The sequence below is a fragment of the Fringilla coelebs genome (assembly GCF_963513975.1).
Source record: "Fringilla coelebs genome assembly, chromosome: 2".
NCBI lineage: Eukaryota > Metazoa > Chordata > Aves > Passeriformes > Fringillidae > Fringilla > Fringilla coelebs.
The window spans coordinates 116,603,733-116,628,021 of record NC_140029.1 but is presented as its reverse complement, the minus strand read 5'-3'; the positions used below and the strand labels follow the sequence as shown (position 1 = coordinate 116,628,021).

Below are 24,289 nucleotides of genomic sequence, written 5' to 3'. Positions count from 1 at the left end.
CCCTCGGAACCAGGAATCACAAGTGTGTCCTGTTAAATAACCAGGTTGCCTAAGCTCGGTCTGATGCAGTGAAACAACATTTGCAAAGTGCAAATCCCGCTGTCGGTTGCGTAACTGAATTATCCTTCCATATGCCAGACAGCAATTCTACAGTTAATTGATTTTAATCTAATCATTTGTAGCCAGTCACCAGTTTTAATCAACCCTGCCCACCCCCAGCCCGTTATTTTGCATGAGCCATCTTTCCAGCAATTACTGGTTTTAATTATATGAAAGTCTGGCTGTGTTTCATTAATTCTTGTCACATTACCAGGACTCTCCATTTCCACGTCCAGCGTCCAGCCACCTCGGCATGGTGATCCAGGGCAGCAAACAGGAGCATCCTCGCTCCTGTTACATTTGGAATGCTCAGCAGCAAGGTTCAGAGGAGGCAAAACATGGTGCTCGCCCTTTTTCCTCTGCCTCCCCTGCTCTCCACAGCCTGGGGCACTGGCTGGGGGCATCTGAAGCAGGGCAGAGCCCCAAGTAACCCAAAATGCTTCCTTTTTCCTTGGGGAAAAGTACTCGGGACCTCGCAGGGGAGGAGGAATACCCCTCACCACTCCAGCTCCAAGAGCTATCAGCAATGTGAAATGCACCTTGGGGTGGGCAGAGGCAGGCAGGGGCAGGGGGAGGAGGAGGAAGGTGGGAGCTGGCTTCCAGCAGCACTGGGGTGTCGTGCCCCAGGCAGCTCCTGCAGGAGCCTGGATGTGGTGCCGGGCTGGCAAAGGGGCTGTCTGTACCTGGGAGCAGTGGGATGTGCCTGGCTGTCGCTCAGGCTGTGATCCAGGCCAGGGCAGGGGCAGGAGGGATGGAATTCCCCCCATTCAGCCCAACCTGGCTGGCTCTGCAGGCTCCGAGATGGTGGCCCAGCACAGGAGGGGCCTCCCAACCCCAGGCGAGGTGCAGGTGGATCCCCAGGGATCAGAGCTGTCCCTGCTGCCAGGGGGGTTCCCTTTCCTGCCCCCATCGCTGCCCCAGCAGTCAGTGAGGCTGAGAGGGAGACACCTGGGCTCCAGGGATGAGGCAGGGAGGATTTTGCCTCTGGGAACACTCTGCTGCAGGCTGGCCATTTGTCTGGGACAATCCCCCCAGCCAGGGGGTCTGCCTTGCTCCCACTTCAACAAATATCAGATAAAAATGAAGGACTACTTCACATCCAGCTGGGAAGGACGGGAAGCCCTGCTCTTCACCCCAGAAAGTGAATATTTCCTTTTCCAGAGCGTCTCTGTAGGAGCCCACGTGCTGCAGCCTGCTTGGAGCTGGTGTGGGGGAATGGAGGTGTCAGGGAGCCTCATGGGGTGGTGCCAGCATCCTTCCTGCCACCCTCCTGCTGGTGCTGGGGGCATGGGGCTCTGGAAGAGCCCTGGCCATGGGGCTGGAGGGTTTCTGTCCTGTCCTGTGCCTCTCCCGACACACCCTGAGCCCTGGCAGGGACAGAGAGCCCCACACCCAGAGGAGGCCGGAGGAAGGAGCCATCTCCAAAGGAGATGTCACACATAAATAATGGATGGCCAGCAGGATGGGCTAACGAGGCTTTTATGCACAACTAATAAAGCAAACAGGAAAAGTCTCCTCCTGTCTGAGGTAGCGCCGCCAGCACCAGCGAGTAATCTTGGCTCTGGGGACCACTTTGTGTTTAATCCTCCCTTTCCCCACTCAGGCCTGTTTTATATGGATATGAATTATTGAATCCAGCCAGATTCTCCCTGCATTCCAGCTAGCCATGGCCTCTGTTGCTGAGGCATTGTGGCAGCACTGGTAGGGCCCCAGCAGGAAGGCTCTTGTGGGGCTTTCTGTGTGTGCATGACCCAGCTGAAGTGATCCCTGTGGTAACTGGAAGGATGTTGCCACCTTTGTGCTGGGAATTGTGCGGATGACGATCCAATTTAGCACCTCTCCACGTGACAGGAGCATTTTTTACACATTTGTTATGCCATAGATAAACACTGCGTTAATTATTCATTTATAATTTCTAAGGTCGTCTTAGAAAAATGGAGAGTCCTGAGCTGGGTGTTGACATTGGAGGAGGAATCTGAGCCATGGAAGAGCTGGGGGATGGAGCAAGGGGAGGGTAGAGGAGCATTCCTGCCTTCCAGAGGGAGCTGTCCCCACACCCCAAGGGCAGTGGCTGCCTGCTGCTCTCCCCCAAAGTACAGGAAATTCTCCTTAATGAACCCATTAGAAAGGAGTGGGCTGGAGGTTAAAGCCCAGGGTGGTTCTGACGGCCCAGAGGGGCTGAGAGCGGCTCGGGCAGGGACAGAGTGGGCAGGGCTGGGCGGACAGCAGAGGGCTCCCCAGCCCTCGGCAAGAGCAGGGCCCGCTGGCCTCAGAAACTGCCCGAGGAACTGAACATCCTTCGGGGACAAAGAGGGCAAGAAAGAGAAAAAGAAAGCTGAAAAGTTGAACGGGCAAAAGAAAGAGAAAAAGAGAAATAGGAAGAGGAAAGGATAAGGAAAGAGAAGGTAAAGAAAAGGGTAAGGAAAAAGGAAAAGGAAGAAAGAAAAAAAGGAAGAAAAAGAAAAGTATAGAGAAAAAAAGGAAAAATAAATAGAAATAGGAAAAAATAGAATAAAAATTTAAAAAATAGAAATAGAAATAGAAATAGAAATAGAAATAGAAATAGAAATAGAAATAGAAATAAAAATAGAAATAGAAATAGAAATAGAAATAGAAATAGAAATAGAAATAGAAATAGAAATAATGTTCCATTTTTCCCATTAAATGTTCACTGTTTTCCCATGAAGAGAATGTGTCTGCCGGGAGCAGCGCTGTGGTGAGGCAGTGCTGGGTCGTCCCCTTCCCACCCCGGGGATTTGTCATCAGTCTGCCTTTGGCTGGAATCTGAGCAGGGGAAGGAGAAAACCCCCTCCCTCAGACGGCTTGGGAAGAACCTGGAAGGTTATTTTGGGATTTCCAGTGGGAGTTGAAGGAGGATGCCAGACTGGGTTCTTCATCCTTCCCATGTTCCCCATTGCCAAGCAGGGGGCGTGTGCCTTCCCTAATGCAGGACAGACACCCCGAAGGAGCAGTCTCCTGTTCAGGGACTGGGAAGGATCACTGCCCTGGGAGCTGCATTTCCTTGGGGTCACCCACTTCCCAGGGATCCTCACCTTGCCCAGGTCCCACCTCCCAGTCCCACCTGTGTGTCCCATCTCTGGACTGAGCACAAGGAGCCCTCTGCATGTCTGGAATGGCAGCGGCTGTTTAGGAACCCCAGAGAGGGAAGTGGGAAGCCCTGGTGGGAATTAGACCCAAACTAAAGCTGTTCCTGTGATGGGATCAGCTAGGCTCAGGTTCCCATCCCCTGCACATCCCAGACCCAAAATAGAGCTGTTTATAATAAAGCTGTTGATTTATAATAAAGCTGTCGATTTATAATAAAGCTGTTTTATAATAAAGTCGTTGATTTATAACAAAGCTGTGATGGGATCAGGTAGGTTCAGGTTCCTGCCCTGGCCGGGAGGCACCTTGGGTTATCTCGGCCTTTGCAAAGTAGGGAAGGAAATTGCCAATAAGACCTGGCACCCTGGGATCCGTTGTGGATATTTCCCTCCTCATTTATGTGTAAATAAGCCCTCTTCTCTCTGACACCGAGCAGGGCTGCGAGCGGCTGCGGGCACGGAGCTCATCCTGCAGGAGCTCGGGATGGCAGATGGAGCCCCGGAGAACAAAGAGCTAATCCCGAGTGACCTGACATCATCCCCGGCACGGAGAACAAGGTGTTGAGCCGGGCTGCCGCTGAGCACACCTATTAAATGCGTCCTCTCTGCCATGAATTATGCATCTCCGCATTTCCAATTCCCCGCTGCCGCTCGCTCGTTTGATGGAATTCTCCTCGGCTGATAAGGATTAAGCCACCTTCTCCAAGGCACAGCGCTGTGCTCCATCAGCCGGGGGTGAGGATGCTGCTCCGAGGTGGGAAATGGGGAGGAAATGCAGGCCAAGGCTGGAGCCCGGCTGGGAAAGGCTCGGCAGAGGTCAGGGGGCTGTTCTGCTCAAGGTGAGGGTGGGCTGAGGGCTGGCACACCTCACCTGCCAGCTCCTCCTCTGAACAGCCTCACAGACATATTTTGTGAAAAATCCTTTCGTTAGAAGCTGAGAAGTTTCAGCTTCTCCACGTTTTGCTGCTTTGGAATGTGATTTGGAGAGTTGTTTACACAGCATGTGAAATTGTTTTTACTTGATGACCAATGACAGCCACCTGTGTCGAGGCTGTGAGCAGTCACAAGATTTTATTATCATTCCATTCCATTCCGTTCCATTCCTGTCAAGCCTTCTGATGTCTCCTTTCTCTATTCTTTTAGTTTAGTTTTGATATTGCACGTCCCCTGTGGGGCGGAGATGCCCGGGATCCTGGAGCAGCAGGCGCTGGCAGGGCTGGGTGCCCACGCACTCCTGCAAGCACTCATGCAGACTCCTCCTCTGTGCTGGCAGCTTCCATCCCCAAAGCTGTGAACAGCTTTTCCTTTGGATTTTTCCACGATGTCCAATCTGGAGTAGAGGAAAAAGGCACCAGCTGCCGTGAGGCTCTTAGTGCGCAGAGAAACCGAGGGAAAGAGGGGAGAGGAAACAGCTCAATGAGATCTCCTGGGGCTTGACCTCAGCAGGGCCAGGAGGTGAGGCCACATCTCGTGCCTCCTTGCTCCCCTCAGAGCAGTGTTCCCAAAGGGCAGGCAGAGCAGGCCCATAAATCTGGAAGTGGGAATCTCTGGGAACGGCCGCCTCGAGCCGTGCCCACTCCACAGCACCTGCCCTCTGCAGGATGGATAATTATTCCTGCCTTGCCTCCCTGCAGCTGAGGCACCCTGTTTGTCCCCTGCCAGGAGCCCTCCCTGTGCCCCAGGCCTGTCCTGTTCTGTGTCAGTGTCCTGGATGTCACGGGACATCACTCCTGGAAAAGCGCAAGGCAAACAGGAGCACAGCCCCGGCCAGCTCTGACAGGGAGGCAATATTTGCTCTGCTGTTTGTTTCCTGAGGCCAGGGAAGATGGATGGGAGGGCAGGCGTGCTGCTGACGTGCCACCCTTGCCTCGCCAAGCCCCTCTCTTTGCTCAGCCTGGGGGTGAGGACACAGGGTTTGTCCCACGGTGGTTACAGCAGAGCCCTCCCGGCCCTGACCCCACCACTGCTGACCCAGAGAACATCTGAGGGTGCCAGACCCCCTTAGGGTTGTTTTCCTGCTGAATATCAGGTTTCTGAGGCTGGATTTCTCTTAGCCAGGATCCTTGTATTTCACAGGACTTGGTGCCCTGAGAGTGAGCTGCAGAAAGGGGGGAGCAAGCAGAGCCAAGCACAAGAGGTCCTCCTAAACATCCTTGGCTTTCTGCCTAAATATGGAAGGCAAAGTCCTTGCACCGTGTTCAGAAGTAACAAAAGTCCCCAAAGCTCTGCCACAGCCCTCTCCAGTGTGCTGTAAGTGCTTTTCTGGCTGTTCTTGCCCTTGCATCCTTGCTCACACCTCCTCAGCCTCTGTGGATGCCTTCACTTTCCACAAACCCCCGTCCTTGACCTCTCCACAAAGTTTCCTCTTGGCTGCTGTTATCTGAGGACATTTCTCCCGTCCCTTTTACCAGAAAGCAGCATGACTGCTCCATGCAGTCTCTCAAGTTTATTGTGTGTGCTGTCCTGAGCCCACACAGCAGATGGGCTCCATGCCTGCCGAGCTGACAAGTGCAAGGTCGCCAGCCTCATCCACACAGACAACATCTGCATGGACACATTCCTCCTCCCCTGCTCCTTCAGAGGGCACACAGCCAGGGATGGCAGTGGGAATCCCACAGGGACACCAGGAGACGCTGGCAGGTTTGCACAACCACCTGTGATCTTGTTAGTCATGAAAGAGCCTGCTGCTCTCCCCCAAAGTGCAGGAAATGCTCCTTCATGAGCCCTCTAGAAAGGTGTGGGCTGGAGGTTAAAGCCCACCCAGTGCCATGGACAGGGACACCTTCCACTGCCCCAGGGTGCTCCAAGCCACAACCAGCCTGGCCTGGAACGCTTCCAGGGATGGGGCAGCCTCAAATTCTCTGGGAAACCTTCTGTGGGAATGCTCTGTGTGTCCCCAGAGGAGCCATCCCCATGGGACAGCAGCATGAACAGGCTCCCTTTATCTCTGCTTCCTTTCCCCAGCAGCTTCCAGCAAATCAGGGAAGTCAGATGCTATCAGCACCTGCAACACTTCTCCTTTGAAGCATGTTGGTGACTTAGAGAGTGCTAAACAAAAAAGGGAACAGGAGGCTAATGCATCTTCCTCTCAGCAGTGCCCATTCCAGCGTCCTCACCCCTTTCCTGACCCCGCAGAGAGAGGTGACACCCACTCATTATTCCTCAGCCCTGCTTTGAGCTGCCTCCTCTCCTTCTGGGGGAGGAAGAGGTGGCTGTGTCTTGGAGAAGGGGAATCACTGCACAGATGGGTTATGGAAGGGGAAATCTGCTCAGGCGACCAGTCTGAGTGGTGATAGAGCTGCTGCCCCCCAAAAGATGTCTGTGCTCCCTCAGCCTGGCAGGTGTGAGTGTGATTTATGGGCCCAGAGAGCCCATATCCACACCTGCAGCCTCTGGGATCCTGCCCTTCCTCCTCTTCCTCTCCCTGCCCAGCCCCTGCTCTGCATCCAGCCCCCACACCCGACCTTCCCTTTCCTTTGCTCTTCCCAGGAGTGCAGCTGGGCCCTGGCAGGGATCTGCCACCTATTAATTACCTGGGTGCCTGATGGGTGTCAGCATCCCGAAGGGATTCGGGAGCAGAGCTGAGAATGATGAAGGGCTGGGAGGCAGTGATTTATCGGTGGGAGATTAGAGGAGTTAAATATGAGAAGCTCAAGTGAGTGATGGCAAAGGAGAATCTGAAGCCTGCGCAGAGAGGTTTGTTTGAAGGGTATGAACACCCAAGAAGAACTGGTGGCATTGCTGAGATGGGCAATTTCAGAAAAAGCCCTCGGGAAAGCTCAGGGCAAGCAAAGGGAATTGCCCTTTGCCAGCCTGAAGTTATCAGGGCCCACACTTGCAGATTCACTCCTCTAACCTAAATGCAGTGAAGGATTTTTGGCCATAACCAAGCAGGGGCATTATCAAAAGGGCAGGCACTCACTTTCCCCTTCCTTTTCCCCCCAGTGCCCCGAGTCCCTCTGTGCTCAGCAGCCCCAGGGACCCCTCAGGACCCCGGAGCATTGTCCTGGTGAAATGTCACCAGCACAGCTGGTGAACAGCAGGCAGGGGCACAGACAGCACAACCTGCTTTCCTCTGGAGCAGCCGATGGTGCTGTCAGAAACTTGCCTGGTCAAAAACTCCAATTTGTGCCTGTGCAGAGAGCTGCAGGGAAGCCAGGAGTTATCCAGGCTGGAAAAACCTCTCCCTGTGAGGGTGCTGAGGCACTGACATGGATTTCTCAGGGTGCTGGTGGCTGCCCCTGGATCCCTGGCAGTGCCCAAGGCCATGCTGGACACCGGGGCTTGGAGCAGCCTGGGACAGTGGGAGGTGTCCCTGCCATGGCAGGGGTGGGAATGATTTTGGCTCCCAAAACCCTGTGATGGCATGAAAAAGCCTCTCAGGCAGGGCTGTTAAGAGGAAGATCCAAAGGATTTAGGGAGAGGCTGTGCTTCCTTCGAGGTGGAATCCTGGTTGGGTGCCCTGCAGAAATGCTCGTTCCCAGCAATGCCGGCTTTGCTGCCTCGCCCGTGCCCCAGAACACTCAATAAAAACCCTGCTAATGACATCCCCGGTGTCACTGGGTGTGGCTGAGGGGCACTGCCAGCTCCTCCAGGGGCCGTGCAATTAAGCATCCTGCTCACTCCTCACAGAGCTGAGACAATTACCCCTAGCTTCTGAAAGGTTAAAGAAAAAAAAGTGTCCAAGTTTTTCTGGGTAATCTTTCTTTTTTTTCCTTCAAAATATTTGTACCTTTCAAAACAATGCTAATGATACTTTTTTTTTTAATGGACAGCATTTTATCAATACAGACAACTGGGACTGGGATGCCAATTAAAGCCAGGGAGAGAACTACAGCTGTAGCAGAACACCTGTTTTTTTCCCCCCCCAAAATTATGACATCAACTTAATTGCAACTTTCCAATCCATTTTCCCCCCAATTAATCTAAAGTGCTCTATACTTAGGAGGATTTTGGAGCTGTGAGAAAGCAAGTCAATAACCTGCTTTCTGACCCTCTGCTAAACTGCTAATGACTTTTTTGGGTTTTTATCTCCATTTTAATGGACAGTCAGAAGCTGGTTGGGAAATTTCCCCCAGCTCTGCCCTCTGCCCGAGCTCCTGCCCCACCCCAGGGACCCCAGGCTCCTGCAGCAGGTGTGAGGTCCCGTCCCACATCATGCTGCAGTCTGTGCCATTCCCCTGGATCCCCTCATGGAAATCCCTCCTCCAGGGAGCATTCCTGTTGTTCGTAGCTTCCAGCTTTGCTCCTGGCCCAAAGCACCCTGAGAGGGGTCCCTGGAGCAGCAGGAGGGACACGGGGAGGTCTCAGGGCTGCGATTCCTTCGGGCTTACTGGCTGCTCACACACTTCCCAGGAGGGCAGCCTGCAATTAGCCACGCTGCTTAATTGCTGGCTCTGCCCAGCCTGTGCCAGCCAGGTCCTCTCCAAATCTCCATGGAGTGTTCTGGCCCTGCACAGGACGCCCCCACAGCCCCACCCTGGGCCTGGGAGCGCTGTCCAAAGGCTGTGTGAGCTCCTGGACCCGGGCTCAGGGAGCATTTGAGATCCCTTCCCCTCAGGAATTCTCACTGAATTCCCCGTGAGCTGCACGGGGAGCAGCTCAGCAGCCTCTTAACCTTTGCTGCCGTAATCTCCACGGCAGGGCTGTCTCCATCTCTCACGCTTCTCCAGCTTTTCCAGCTCCTGGATCATTCCCATAACTCTTCCCCGCAGCCTGTCCCATTTATCTCCCTGCTCTCTCAGAGCCTGGAGCAGGAGCAGATCCATCACTGCAGAATTACTTTCCAAGGAGTGCAGCTCCAGCTGACAGAAGATCCCTGCTCCTGGTGTTAGGAAAATTAACCCACAAACACCAAAAAGGAGACAGAGGAGTCCTTTCTTTATTCCAATAAAGGGAGAGGCCATGGGGCATTCCCCTGGGATCTCTCACATTTTTGGAGGACTCAGCCTCCTTTTTATCCCAATTTCCCCCATTTCCCTTCTCTCTTTCCCCATTGGCTGAGGTACTTGAGAGGTTCAGACTTCCCAGAACACCTGATACCAGAGATTTCCCTCTAATGTACAACCCCCCCTTTTCACTTTTAATTCTTACTGAATTCAGGGGTTTTTCTTCCCCATTGTTTCTTTCATCTCTCAATGTCCAATTTCGTTTATCAGCAAACCCAAAGTTTATTTGTAAAAGCAAATCTCTTTTTCCATTCATCAATCAGTGGAACCCTTCCCGTGGTTTCTTTTCTCTCCCAGTGCTGGTTTTATCTACCAGCAGCCCCACAGCTGGTTTGGAAAGACAAATCCTCATTTCTCTCACTGGGCAGTTTTCCCCCCCAGCACAGAGCAGCCCAGTCTGGGGTCTGGGGGACCAGAGCAGCCCAAAGCAAGGCTGGGGAGCACCAGAGAGCTCGGTGTCTGAGCTCTGCACTGCACCTCTCAAACCAGCAGCAGCCTGGCTCTAAGGGACCTGGAGGCTTCAGCTGGGTCTGAGCCAAGAATTCCTCCAGGAATCTCCCAGAGCAGGAGAGTGACCCGGGGGAAATGGGGTGTGAGAGCTTGGAACACAGATCAGGTGAATAACACAAATCCCAGGGCTTTTCCAGGACTCCTTTAGCAATAATAAACCTTTACTTTTCCTTTACCAGGAATAAAGGCAGTTCTGGGTACCAGGAGACTCATGCTGGCTTTTCCCATGGGATGCAATTTGTCCACAGTCCAGCTGCTTCATCCCATAGATGTGAGGGCCTGGGGAGCCTTCCTGGAGCGCTCCCTGGAGCAGGGACATCTCCCAGGGCTTGAGATTCCTTACTTGGGACTAGGAGATCCTTCCTTGCCCAGGGGAGGAAGACCCTCTGTGCCCAACAGACCCTTGCTGAGGCTCTGAATTAGCACTAATTAATCCCTGTAGTTAATTCATTTAGGCAGAAGTCCCTGTCCAAGTCTGTGTCCCGGCTCAGCCCCGGGCTGTGTGCTGGGAGCTGGAAATGCTGTCCCAGCCTGGCTGTCCTTGCTGCGATCCCAGGCCGTGCCTGCAAGCTCCGTGCTCCCCCTTGGCAATGACCTTTTGCATAATTGAACGCTGCCATTGTCTCCTCTCCAATGACACCGACTGCTTCCCATGGCTCCTGTTCTGCTGGCCCCGGGTTGCTCTCACTGCTGTCACCTGAGCTCCCTTGGGCTGTCCTTGAGATGCTGAAACTGGACCCGGCAGTGCAGCCCTGGCTGTGTGGGGAGCAGCGCCGCTGTTCTGTCCCCTCCTGTCGCTGCCAGCCCTGCAGAGATCACCCGCAGGTCTGGGCACACCGGGAGAGGCCAAATAAAGCACAGGGAGGTACAGCTCCTGCCCTGCGGCGGGCAGGATTCCTGGAGTCACAGCCTTCTCTGGGACCTGGGAGAGCTCAGCCACGGGCAGGGACACCTTCCCCTGGATCGGGCTGCTCAGAGGCTGCCCAGCCTCTCCCAGAATGTTTTCCAGGGATCCAGGGGCAGCCTGGATCACCTCTCTGGGCACCCTGTGCCTCCCCACCCTTGGCATAAAAGTCCTCATATCTGGTCTGAGTCATCCTGAATCATCCCTCTTTTAGTTTAAAGCCTTCCCCCCCTGTCCTCTCACTACAGGACGTACCAAAATGTCTGTCCCCATCTTTCTCAAGACCCTGGAGGTGTGGAAAGGCCAGGAGGATGCTGCTCCCAGAAGGATCATGGACCAGTGGATCTCCAAACGCAGCCCTGAGACTCCTGGGCACACGGCTGTCACAGGAAGGGAGGCTGAGGACCTGTGACAGGAGGGACAAAATGAAGATGCTCTGAGCTTTCCAAGGGTGTGATGCACCATTTGTCTGTGCCAGCAGCCCTCACATTTGTCAAAGCTTAAAGAGAGACAGACACAAGTGCTGTGGGGGAAAAAACCCATCAGTGGGAAGCAATTGGGAGCTGTAGGAACAAAGCAGCTCAGTTTGACTCTCTGCTCACAAAGGAAATCTTCAGAAATCATCAAACCCTCCCTTTTTTGTTTTTGGTGATGATTCTCTAAATTAATGAGTCTGGAAATTTCATGAGCCTGTGCTGCAGATTATTACTGGGGAGCTGTTTTTCATTAAAACTGCATCATGTATTTGAAGAGTTTTTAAAGGGAAGGGGAAAAAAGCTATTTACAGAGTATCCCAAATTTACACTCTTCAGGCTATTTTAGCTCAAGGCAAAGATTTCTTAGGGTCCAATTTCCTCCCAGGCGAAGCTTTTGTAGTGCACTGAGAGTACCTTGAAAGCCCCAAGGCAGCCTCTCAGGGGGCTCCTGAAGATTTTGGCTGCAGCTGGAACTGTTTGTGCATTTGTTTGTGGAAATCCCCAGTGTCAGAGCTGGCCTGCCCCAGCGTGGCCCAGTGCCCAGGCACCAGCAGCCTCTGCCGCACCAGGATTTCTCCTTCTCCTCTCTTCCCACTAACCCAGAGCAGAGGTATTATTTTCACTCAGAGCAGACCTGCTCAGAGCTGGCTGGAGCCAGGACAGCAATGGAAGGGGGAGGAAATGGAGTATTTTTATTCCTGCAGTGTCACCAAACCTCCAGCTTCCACCTGGGGAGCAATGAAGTCGGGGCTAAGGAGTTCATGCAAAGACAAAAAAGTCATCTGAGCTGGAAAAAAAGCTGTGCAGGATGGAGGATTTACCCAAGCCAGGCTCACCCCTGCAGCCTTTAAACATCCATTCCTATCCACACCCATCCAAGCAGGACAGAGCCAGGCTGCTGCTCTGTGTAACCCCTTTGGAAATGAGGAAAATGATGGACCGGAGGAAAGGAAAGGCTGAGAAGAGTGCACATGTCCTGTGCTCTTCCTCAAGCTGGACCCTCTCTGCTCGCTGAGCTTTGCCCACCTGGGCTGGCAAAAAGCCTCACAGGAAGGAGTAACACCCCAGGAAGGAATTTCCCCTCCAAGAAGGGATTCCTCTTGCTCTTTCCTCTGTGCTTGTTGTCTCCCTGCAATCAATATTTTGGATTTCCCCCCGAGCCCCTTGCAGAGGTCGGGAATATCCCTGGAGGACAGCCTGGGGAGGAGAGCCACCCTGCTCCCTGAGAGGCACAGGGATGTGTCCCTGGCCTCGCAGGAGCTGCAGAGGCAGGAGCCACCCCTGGCACTCCCGGGGTGCAGCTCCTGGCTGCTGGGAGCACGGCCCTCCTGGCAGAGCAGCCACCAAAGTTCTAATGAAAGGTTTTCCTATTTCCCTGGGCTTATTTCAACAACAACAAAAAAAGCAATTTCCCGGTTGGTTTTAGTTCTTTTTGATATGCTGCCTTTATCTTTGGTGCTTTGTGGTGCTAAATAGCTGCTGCATTTCACACCAGGAGAGCACAAATCCCTGTATTTCTGCCCCAAAAGGGCAGAAATAAACATGGATGTAGTCACAAGTGAAACCACTCGTTCTATTTTTGTCTCCCTTATCTCTGGCACTCCAACAAGATTTCTCCTGAGCCTTTCTTCTCCTTGATCTCGCGTTTTTCTGTTCCCATCATCTTCTTATCCTCTTTTCTTCCTACCCTGGGTTTCTGGAGTCTCTGCCTTTTATGCACAAAGCCGGCAGCTCTCTTTAATCAAACGCAGCAATTAAGAAACTCTCAATTACAAGTGTCACCCGTGTCATGATTTATTCCTGGCTCCGGGACTTGGAGTTCACTTGTTATTGCTGTGTCTGGAGGAGTCTGAGGGGAACGAAGTGCAGGGAGCTGGGTGGCAGAGAGCAGCTGCCCCCAGGAGCAGCAGCCCCAAACCATTACTGGGATGTCTCTGTGTGACTGGGAAGGAGCTGATTCCCAGGGGAGCCAGCACTTGCAGCCACAACAGAAGCATCTCATTTCTTCTTTTTTTAACTTTTTAAAAAGAATTTCCCCCCTCAGAAAGTAGGAATCCTACACCTCGCTTCTTCCCTTTGCAGAGGAGAAGCGTGGAAGTGGAATTATCATTTATTAATCCTAGAATTAAAGCCCCAGAGCTCTCTCTGCACTACACCACAGCAGCCAGAGGAATGTGAGGGCACGGGGGCCACTTGCTGAGGGCTGTGTGACAAAGCCCCCAGGAGCCTGGCTGAAGAGGAGGGAGGAGGCACAGTCAAAAGGTCCTTTTCAAGCTTGTCCGGCAGCTTTCCCCAAAGCTGCCGTGGTCCTGGTGAGCAGGAGCTGGGCTCTGGAGAGGAGGAGGGTCCCTGGGCTCCCCAGCCAGTGTGTGCCCCCTGAGCTCCTCAGTGACATTGGTGCTATTTCCCACCCTCCTCTGACTTGCCTGGCATCCCCTTGAAGGTTCCCCTTTCTCCTTGGCTTGATTGATGCGCTGCAGAGGATCAGCGATGCTCGCCCCATCCATCCCGGCCGTGACAGCCACACCACCTGCAGAGCTCCTTCCTGTCCCCACCAGCTCTGCCGGAGCCTGCTGGGGTCAGCAGCACGGGGCAGAGCTCCAAGTGCCCTGCAGGGAGCGGGGAAACATCCTGGGACAGCGTGGGGACAGGAGCAGGGCCCTGGTGAGGGGCTCCCACTCCTGCAGTCAGCCGCAAAGGGAAGTGGGGACAGGGTTTGCAGGAGGGACAGGGCAAGGGGCAGTGGCTTTGAACTAAAGGAGGGAGGTTCCCACTAGGAACAAGGCAGAATTTCTGTGATGAGGGTGGGGAACACTGGAACAGGTTGTCCAGAGAGGGGGGATCCTGTGATCCTGTGACCCTGTGACCCTGTGACCCTGTGGTCCTGTGATTCTGTGAGAATCATAGAACAGAATCACAGACTCTGGGGTTCATGGGCTGGAAGGGGCCTTGACTATCACCTTGCTCCACCCCTGCCAAGGCCTGGGACACTTCCAGGGATCCAGGGGCAGCCACAGTTTCTCTGGGTAACCTGTGCAGGGTTAGGATTCCTTCCCCATACCCCAGCTAACCCTGCTCTGCAGCAGGGGCGCAGCTTTGTTCTCCCCCGTGCCCTCTGATGGGGATTATCTCTCTGCCCACCCACCGACCCGGTGTATTTTTATTTTAAGTGCAGAGAACCAAGCCCATGCCCTGGGAGGGCTGCTGTGCCTGTTCCTGTCTGTAGGGCCTGGTCCAGCAGCCCTTGGCTGTTCCTGGGGTTTGGGGGTGCTGGGGGTGGATGATTCTTCATTTCCTCTGTTTGTTTGTTTGTATTCAATTACTTCTCCTGCCCTATTCATTATTAATATGCATGTTTGCTGCCCGATTTCTGCCTCCTTTCCCATTATTTAGCCATACCCAGAGCACGAGTGGGGTCCTCTGGCTCAAGAGCTGCCTCTAAATTAAAGCTGCAGGTTTGTGGGGGCCAGAGGAGATTCGAGGTGTGTGTGAAAGCTTCCAGCGCCTCCCAGGACTGAGACCAGCACCAGGAGGGGCTTTATTTTGATCTTTGTTTTGCTCCATGCACCTGGAATGTCTCCTGGCCTCAGGAAAGGGGTGGGTGCCAGCAGCACCCTGGGGGCACGGCCAGGGCTGGCAGTGGGGTGGTGCCCAGGGGATCGGGGTTACCCCTTTGGGATGTTGTTCCCTGCACAGACTCCCAGCTTTGTTTTAGTCATTGTTCCCTCCGGCATCCTCTGTTCCCACAGCATCTGCAAAGGCTCCCCTGAGGAATGAGAAATGCAGGAAACTTTGCAGCTGGGACTTCAGGGATCGACATTCCAGCTGTTAACCACAGGCTTATTTTTTTCCCCCAGTTTCCTGGAAACTGGAAAGCTGTGACTTCCTTTAGGCTTGCCTGTCATACCAGCAGGGCCCAGAGAAACCCTTGTGTGCCTGAACATCCTCAGGCCAGGTGAGCCCAGCCCTGGGACAGCTGGAGGTGTCACCTCCCTGCTGGAGGGGACAGTGGGCTGTGCCCCTTCTGCTCCAGGTGTAAGAGAGCAATGCAGCAAGATTCAGTGTGAGGCCCTTGGGATAGGAAAGGGACACGTCCTTTAGTCCCGCTGAATTCCAGGCTCTTGCTCCCGGATTTCCCCCAGTCCCCCTCTGCCACCCACAGTTCTGCCAAGGCCAGTGTGCCTCAGTCTGCTCAGGACCATCCCAGGGATGATGCCAGGCTTCCAAAATAGCCAGGCTTTTCCATCTTTCTTTGTTTGCAATAACAAATAGCTGTTGGAAAGGGGTGTGTAGCTCGTGCCTTTTGCCTTAAAATCTTAATTTGGCTTTTGTGAGTCAGGCACAGCTGCTGCCATCTCCTTCCTCTGGTGCTGATCCTCGTGGATCTGTCCTGTCCCAGGGCTGTGGGGGCTGTACCCCATCAGGCATGCTGGGAATTGAGTTTCCCCAGTGTTCCCAGTTTGATTACCACCAACAGTGTCTCCATTTCTCAGCATGCCGTCCCCATGCTCCTGGATTTACTGTTCCTGCACTGCTCTCACATACAGGCAATTCCCATCTCCCAGACCACAGGTTTTGGGATATCTCATTATTGGTGCCCAGCCCGTGCTCCAGAGCACTGCTGCTGTCCAAAGAAATCGGGGGGAAAAGAAAGATGAGCACACAGACCCACGGCTTCATTTGCAATGGACATATTCAGTGCAATTTGGACACATTCAGTGCCCAGTGTGTGATTAGGTCATGGCACTGGGACAAACAGGACATGGGGAGGGTGGAAAGGGAAGCCTTTTTTCACAGCAGGTGTGAGAGCAAGAAGAATCCAATAGCAAGTTTCCCCAGGGAAACTTATTTTTTCCTGAGTTTGCTCAGAAGGTTGCACCAGTGTGCAGAGCTTGGAACCACCTCAGGTTCTGCTCTCTTTAGCAAATGCCATTCTCACTTGCAAAGTGAGGGGAGAGGGATTAAAATCCTTTATCAGTGCTGTGTGAAAGCACTTCTGTCCTTCAGCAGCCTGGAAGCACCAGATGAGGCTGGGCTGGGGCAGGGGAGCAGCGCCAGCTCTCATCACCTCTGCAGGGTAAAGGATGCTCTTCCCTGTCCACAAGCACGTCAGAACCCTCAGCAGCTGGCTCCTGCAGCTCCACTGCAAGTCCATTAAGCCCCAGAGATGAATTCCATATTTCAGGAGTAATCATTACTCAACCTGTCTCTAAGCACAGGAGATAATTCCTGATTTACTCTGCTCTGTTTGCTTGGACCTTCGAGAGGGCTCAACTGGAGGAGGTGCACTTGGCAATAAGCAGGAAACTTACTCAATTCAGCAACGTGGGGAGATGATAATTTTATGCCTCCTAGTGCAAGGGGTCATATCTTCCCCTCACAGGACAGCCAAAGAACTGTGGTGAATGCAAATTTAATTTAAAGGGACAATATGGGTACAAAACTCCTCTGCTCCATGATGAGCTGCTGCCACATCCCCTTTCTCCCAGGGCAAACTTTGCACCCCAGCCCTCCTTCCCCTGCACCACTGTTTTGCTCTTGTAAATCCCTGCATTATCCATTTCACACCATTTCTCCAATCTCCTCTGAAGGATTTGGATTCCATTCCAAAGCACTCACGACCGTAAGCAGAAATTTTATTAGCTCCTGCTTCTCTCATCGTCCAAGTAATTAATTAAAATATTGATTAGTCCTAGAGACAGGACAGACCCTGGTGAGATTCTTGTAGATAAATCCTTTTGGGCAGGCAGCAAACTACCTGCAGCTCCTGGAGCTGAAGCTTTCCAATTAAGCCTGGTTTTTCTCCTCTTTTCCTCTTCTCTGCATAATTCCATCTGGCTGATAACTGGTTTATGGGAACAAGGTGGGACAGGGTCAAAATCCTTCCTTCAGTCAGGAAGGAAGCTGCCCAGGTGGGACAGGTGCCTGCCTGAAGGAGAAATGAAACGTTTGCTGTGAGATCTGCGTGAGACGGTCCATGACACCCCTATCCCAGAGACTGCACGTGCATGAGTCACCTCCTCAGCATCTTTCCAGGGACCAGCTCTGAGCTGGGTCTGGATCTGCCTGATTGCTCTGTTTTCCCCCTCTGAGATCCCTGGAAACCTCCAGTTTCTGGGAATTGTGGTTTTAATTGGTAGCGTTTCAGTGATTCCTTGGCTTGTCTTTTCGGCCTTCCTCTGGGAACTTCCCAGGTTTTCCTGAATTCTGTGTAACATCTCTGGATTGTTTGCCTTCCTCTTCCCCAGCCTGGGGGCTGGATTGCACCCACAGCTCTGCCTCAGTCCCAGCCACAGCAATTCTTTGTCTTGTGGCTGCAAACCATGTCTCCTCAGCAAGCATTTCCTGGGAACAGATTTCAGGCTGCCAGAGGCAGCTCCAGTGAGTTTTAGGAGAAACATTCAGTGGGTTTTGATTCATGTTTTGTTGGCCCCCTGTAAACAGCCTTAGAATCCACCTGGGACCATCCCTATCCACTGGAAAGCCAGCAGTAAAGCAGGAGAAACCTCTGGGTCTAGCTGCAGCAGTGGGCAGGAGCCCTCCAGGGGGAGATCTGGCTGAGCTGAACACACCAAGGGTGATTTAAGAGCTTCTGCTTTGCTCTTTTTCCACAGAAATGGGAGCTATGCTGGGCTCTCAAGCAGCTCTTGGCTCTGTAAGTGCTTTGGGTCCTTCCCTCCAGTTCTAATTCCTCCTCTTGACCCTGTGCAATTCTTACCAGCCCTAAAGGCACCGTTTTGCCTCCAGGTCTGTGACCCCTGGTACCACAAAGTGCTGCATGAAAACATCCAGTGCTCCAGTTCCAGGAAGTCCATGAGCTCTGGCCCAGCTGGATTAGCTCGGGCTAACCCCCCCAGTACAATTCCTGGCTGGTGCCCAAGCTGTACCCTTCAGAGCTCTGTAAATTCTGTTTCAGGCCGTCTGCAGGGGATGCCTCCTCTGGGGAGAGCCTGGCAAACGGCACAGGTGGGATTTTGATGCTGCTGCTCCTTCCTCTGCTTCCTTTCTCTGCAGCCCTCCTGCCTGCCTGCCCCTTGCTCTGCATCAAACACTGCTCCTGCTGCTCCCTCGCTGCTGCCAGCCCTTTCATATTCCCTGGGCTTTGTGCGAGCAGCCTTTCCAAACCGCCTCTCCTTCATCCTCCCTGGCAAGCCAGTCCCTTTCAACCGTGTTCCTAAAGAGCACAGGGGAGGGGATGGGGAAATGGGGGTTTATTGCTCTTTTTAGAAACTCCAGCCCAAATGGATGGAAATTACCAGAGCAAAAGCAGAGGCCTAGAGCTAAGACACAGCTTGCAGGTGCCTTGGATGGTTATCCCCAGGGATCTGTCCTCTGCTGGAGGGGTAATGAGGGAAGGAAGAATTCAGGCTGTGCCAGCCCGTGCCAGACCTTTCTGTGGTGTGATGGGGGTTTTCCAGGTGGAAAATGAACGTGCAGCCCTGAGCCCAGCAGTGAGAAGGGGCTGGCAGTGAGCTGGCCAGGCCATTCTCCAGGCCCCTGTGCATCCATCAGGATCCCAACTGGGCAGCAGAGGGATGTGCAGCCTGCCTGCCACCTGCAGCAGCAGCAGAGGCAATTAAAATCCCAGTTTATTTTGGGAAAGGGTTCAGGTATCCCCTTTCCCCCTCCTTTCTGTAAATGGAACCACTGCTTTCAGTGGCTTGAGGGCTCTCAGAAAGGCTGCACGGCCCTGGGGGGCTCCAGTAGGATAGGGGAGAGAATCATGGAACGGTTTGGGTTGGAAAGGCCTTAAAGCTCATCCCCTTCCACCCCCTGCCACGGGCAAGGACACCTCCCACTACCCCAGGCTGCCCCAAGCCCCATCCAGCCTGGGCTTGCACACTTCCACGGCAAAGAATGGAATCCGTGGCAGATTCCTGGCAAAGCGCACTGCAGCTCCCCACTTCCCACGCCGCACGGAGAACATTGTGCTGCTGTCTGTTTGCTGTGGTGTGGAAAGTACCTTGGACTCGGCTGAGCGCGGCAGGACAGCGCCTGGGATCCAAGGCTTGCGCTCGGCCAGGAAAGAACCTTCTTCTCCGAGGATGCCGCAGATTCCTGGGCTGCAAAGAGCTGGAACACCCCATCTCCTCCTCCCTGCTCCTGCCCAAAGAACCTCATCCCCATCCCTCTCCTGCTGCTGCAGCAACAGCTGCTGCCCGCCCGTGCCTTGGAAAAGAGGATGGAGCAAAACTCTCCCAGTTTTGGCTTTCCAAAGGTCGTGGTCAGCAAATGCTACTCGCCCTTCCCTGGATGGCTGCACCTACTGCACCCCTGCAACATCCACACACTCCTCTGCCTTCCAGAACCTTCTCTGAAGCCAGACATCACTCCTTGAACACGGCTGTAAACTCTCAGCTCAGTGAACACAAGGCACTGCACAAAAATAGGAAAAAAACCCCGACCCAAACCCCTAAAAAATTCCAATCCACCTCCCAGTCTGCGCTGAGGTAACTGGGTCCCTCAGAATGGCTGGGAAAACAGTTTGGGGAAACAGCTAAATTCAGTCACTTCACCACAGGCCTGCTCCCTTCCCTTCTCTGCACACCCAGCCCTTCCCAGAGGATATCTGCCAGGGTGGCAGGAGGGAGGGAATTTTCCCCTCTGTGTATTTTCTTTTCTGAATGTTTGGGTTGAACTTACAAGTTTTGTTTTCTCTACTAAATTCCATCCTGGAGCCAAAAATGACAAAGTTACCCAGTGGCTATGGCTAACACAATTCACTCCTGGGTGGGAAGGAGCCCCAGGATGGGAAGAATGCAGGAAACAGAGGCAGCTGAACCAAAATAGGGCCAGGCTGGACTTCCACCCCGTAATTACAGACAGAACCCCCTTCAGGGAGCCCAGGGCTGCCTGCAGCTGGGCTCAGATGGTTTAGCCACAAGCTCTACGCAGTCTGGAGAGGGCTCCAACCTCATCCTCTGATCCTGGGAAAAGTTCTGCAATTCCTTCTTGAATTGCAAACCAGGGATGCACCTGAACTCCCACGTGCTTCAAGCACTGACCATCAGAAAATAAGTGCTGATAACACAGAAAACAAGAATTATAAACATCAGTCACAGAGATCTGCGGGTTCAGTACAAAACCATTTATTAAAAATGATTTATTTAAAAAAAAAAAACCCTTCAGGTTTATGGTTATTGCTCAGTGCTGGCATCACTGAGACGGTCAGCAGGAAAAACTGCTTTGCAGGACACAAACACAGGAGGCTGCAGAGTCCAGGGGCTGAAGAGTGAGGACTAATCCACGTGAAGGAGCAAGCTGCACCCCCGAGGAGGAGAACAACGTGTGGATGGATCCATGCAGTGCAGGCAGACTCCATCCCAGCCGGGAGATCAGGAAGCAGCCCCGGGTCCATCACTCCAAGCATCCACCCCGCACAGCTCGGCTGTGGGCTGATTCACCTCCCCGGCACGGATCACAATCCACATTTCGCTGTCACACTTTGGATTCCGGGCTCTTTGTGGACTTTCCCGCCAGCTTCTCCTTCTCCGGCTCTGCCTTCGTCTGCTCTGCCTGGCTGGCTTCCCTCTCCTGCTTCCTGAGGATCAGATACACGGCCACGAAGCACAGGAAGGCGCCCACCTCGAAGAAGAACTGCAGCCCCAGGTACCTGTGGGTGCCGACACGGCGGGTCAGGGCAGCAGGGATGTTCTGCGAGCTCCAAGCAGCATCCCTGCGACTCCGGGGAGCCTGTTCCAGGCACGGCCTCTGCCCCAGAGCAGGGAGCCGTCCTGGAGCGACCCTCCATGGCCCAGGGGGCGGGGAGCGTCCCTGGGTGTTCCCGGTGCTCGGCAGAGGGCTTGTCCCGCTGTCCCCGTCCCGCTGTCCGTCCCTACCTGTGCCTGAAGAGGGTGTTGTCGTAGTATCGGCAGGCTGCCCTGCGCTCGCACCGCCTCTCCCACAGCACGCAGCTGGTGTCGATGGCGCTGCCGTACAGCACCGGGCCCGGCATCCAGGCTGCAACAGCACAGCGTCAGCCCGGCCCGCCCTGCCCACAGACACCCCAGAGCCGGCACCGAGGGGCGCAGACACCCCAGAGCAGGTACCAGGGCCCACAGACACCCCAGAGCAGGCACCGGGGCCCACAGACACCCCAAAACAGGTACCGGGCCCACAGACACCCCAGAGCAGGCACCGAGGGGCACAGACACCCTGAAAACAGGCCTCAGGGGCTACAGCCCTCACCAGGGCCCACAGACCCCTCAAAAACAGGCCCCAGAGGCCATAAGCCCTCACCACGGCCCCAGGGGCCATGGCCACCCCAGAGACAGGCCTCAGGGGCCACAGCCACCCTGAAAACAGGCCTCAGGGGTCACAGCCAGCCCGAAACCACAGACCCAGGGGCCACAGCCCAAACCATGGAGCCAAGGGCCGTGGCCACCCTGAAAACAGGCCCTGGGGGCCACAGCTCAAACTGTGGACCCGGGGGGCCACAGCCACCCCGAAAGCAGGGCCCAGGGGGGCACAGTCAGCCGAAAACCACAGACCCAGGGGCCACAGCCCAAACCATGGAGCCAAGGGCCGTGGCCACCCTGAAAACAGGCCCTGGGGGCCACAGCTCAAACTGTGGACCTGGGAGGCCGCAGGCACCCTGAAAACAGGCCTTAGGGGTGACAGACACCCCAAAAACACGGCCCTGGGCACAGACATCCTGAAATCATGGCCCCAGGGGCCACAGCACGAACCAAAGCCTCATGGGTCACAGCCCAAACCATGGATCCGAGGGCCACAGCCACCCCAAAACAGGCCCCAGGGGCTACAACACCCCCAAAAACACAGCCCCAGGGGCCACAGCCACCCCAAAACAAGCCCCAGGGCTACAACCACCCCAAAAAACAGGCCCAGGGGCCACAGCCTCCCCAAAACAGGCCCCATCCTTCCCTGCCCTAGGAAAGCCCTCTCCAAGAGCTACCATTAGTTTCCAGGCGGGTATTTTAACACATTTCAATTTACCTAAAACTCTCAGCAGCATGAACTGTATGCCGACGGCAAATGATTTGTCTTCGGGCTGGATGCTCCTGAAAAACAAAATGGAACAAAATGCCCTCTGGCAATCCCTCCAGGATGGATGCTTCCTTCCCTTCCTGGCACAGCACCTCGCCCACACGCTCGTCCTTCAACCCAGCCTCCAAGGAACCCAGGGGGTTCCCACTCACATCACCAAAGCTGATGAGGGTTCATTCATTAGGGATAAACACTGCCCATGGCCTTTTCCTGGCCTGAAAATCCTGCCAGGCCCAGGAAGAGCTTGGAAGTATCATTCACAGACTAAGACAGAGATTCCCCCATGGCTTTCCCCTGTGCCTCAGCTTTACCCATGCTGGGCTCCAGCCCCACCAGCCTGGCCTCCAGTCTAGGCTGGCTCCATCCTGCTGCCACCTGCAATCTAGGGCTGGCTTAACTCCCAGGCAGGGCTGGTTTAACTCCCAGTCAGGACTGATTTAACCCCCATCCAGGGCTGATTTAATCCCCATCCAGGGCTGGTTCAACCCCCAGTCCCGCAGCTGGCGAAATCCTTCCCCCTGCCCCACAGATCCGCTCTGGACGCCCTGTGTCTGCCCAGGAGGGTGCCCAAGCCGTGCCCACCTGAGGATGAGCATGAAGGAGGGCGTGTGGGAGGTGCTGGCCAGGATGCCAGCCAGGCAGGAGAGCACCACGAAGGGCACGAAGAGGTGGGAGCAGCCGGTGCCGCAGGGCCCTGGCCTGGCGGCGCCCGGCGCCCCGACGCAGCTGCAGCCGGTGTAGTTCTGCAAAGAGGAGACAGAGCACATCCACAGGCTGCTTCCAGAGGTGGAAGGGAACGCTGCCAGCTGACAGAGCCAAGGAGAGCAGGTAAGATTTGTCTGGGAATAATTAGCAGGAATTAGCACTCAGTACTTTGGGGAGAGCTCAGAGACACGTCCAGTGCTCCAGGAGAGCTGGAGAGGGACTGGGGATGAGGGGCAGGACATGGGCAATGGCTTTCCAGAGGGCAGGGATGGATGGGATATTGGGAGGGAATTCCTGGCTGTGCCATCTGTGCCAGGCACTGTCCTGCTGTGAGCCCCTTCACACTGGGCAGAGCTGCAGCCACAGCTCAGGGCAGTGTTAAATCAAACCTGCAAAACCACACCTTTGAGAGAGGCTCATAAATAACTAGCACAGCCTTATAGCAAAGAAAAGATGCCTTGGGGTGATGGATGAGGAATTTTTCCTTTTCTCTAATTTAGTCACAATTTCTTTTTTTTCTGTTTTAAACAAGAAACCCCTGGCTTGTTTTTTTGTTTTAAAGAGACGTTTAAATAAAATGAGCACGAGCACGATGTTTTGGTTGTCAGGGGGTGGCAGTTTGCAGAAGAGCGATCCCAGAGGCAGGGGCAGCTCGGGGTCTCCCAAAACCTCGTTCCTACATCCAAGCTTTCACGGTGCCCTCTGGGAGGGCTGCAGCAAAGCTGGGCACACAATTTCAGGGTTTTCTGCAGGCTGGGAGGGTTCCTGGAAACCGGGGGACAGGAAAGGCAGCAGGCAATGAGTGCCACAGGTCCCTGTACTGCCGAAAATGGTAAGAAAGGGCTGGAAGAGAGAGGCATGGTTGAGGAGGAAAAAAAGCAGTTGGAAAGGATCTGCTGTACAAAAGGCAGGCGTGGGGGTGCAGGAAAGCACATTTGGGACTGAGCTCTGGCAGGAAGCACAATGTTATCAAAATGAAGCGCCTCTAATTAACAAAACACTGCTGCAAATTGCCCAGACAACTCCCCGCTGCCATCACACCCTGTGCCAAGAGTGCAGGAAAGCCACTGGACCTGCAGGTCGGGCTTTGAGTGGCACAGGTTTCCTCAGGTGGGTCTGCTGAGCTGCACTGCCTGCAGGCCCAGGGGAGCCCAGAACAACCGACAGCAGAGGAAGGCAGGAGCAAAGCCCTGCACTGTGAGCCCGCACTCCACTCCCCTGTCCCACAGACACTCAGGGCAGCCCAGTGGGCCGGCAGGGCCAGCTGTGGCCAGCTGTGACTCACCAGGACAGAGCCGTCAGGGCGCAGGGCCAGGCTGCTGCAGCCAGCAGAGCAGGGGGACGTGTACTCCACGCCGTCGGAGCCGCAGACGGGGTTGAAGCCGCGCTCGGGGCAGCGGCACCGCGCGTTGCACACCATGGTGTGGTGGCCAGAGCCAGAGCTGGGCCAAGGAAAGGGTTAATGCAGGCATGGGGCATCACCCCCGTGCATCTCACAGAGAAAACTGGCTGTGCACGCTGGGATCAGCAAAACCC

The 24,289-nt window shown here is 54.4% G+C and overlaps 1 protein-coding gene across 2 annotated transcripts in view; it reads right to left on the bottom strand.

Moving 5' to 3' along the window:
* Positions 1-20,108: 20,108 nt before the first annotated feature.
* SLCO2B1 (solute carrier organic anion transporter family member 2B1) overlaps positions 20,109-24,289 on the bottom strand; it is a 30,546-nt gene continuing 26,365 nt past the window's right edge. For both annotated transcript variants that reach the window (XM_084226587.1, XM_084226586.1), the window contains exons 11-15: positions 24,039-24,195; positions 22,631-22,791; positions 21,998-22,062; positions 20,881-21,001; positions 20,109-20,654 (exon numbers count right to left, since the gene is read on the bottom strand). In XM_084226587.1, the coding sequence (XP_084082713.1) occupies positions 20,480-20,654; positions 20,881-21,001; positions 21,998-22,062; positions 22,631-22,791; positions 24,039-24,195 (679 nt within the window). In that variant the 3' untranslated portion in view covers positions 20,109-20,479. The remainder of the gene's footprint in view (positions 20,655-20,880; positions 21,002-21,997; positions 22,063-22,630; positions 22,792-24,038; positions 24,196-24,289) is intronic.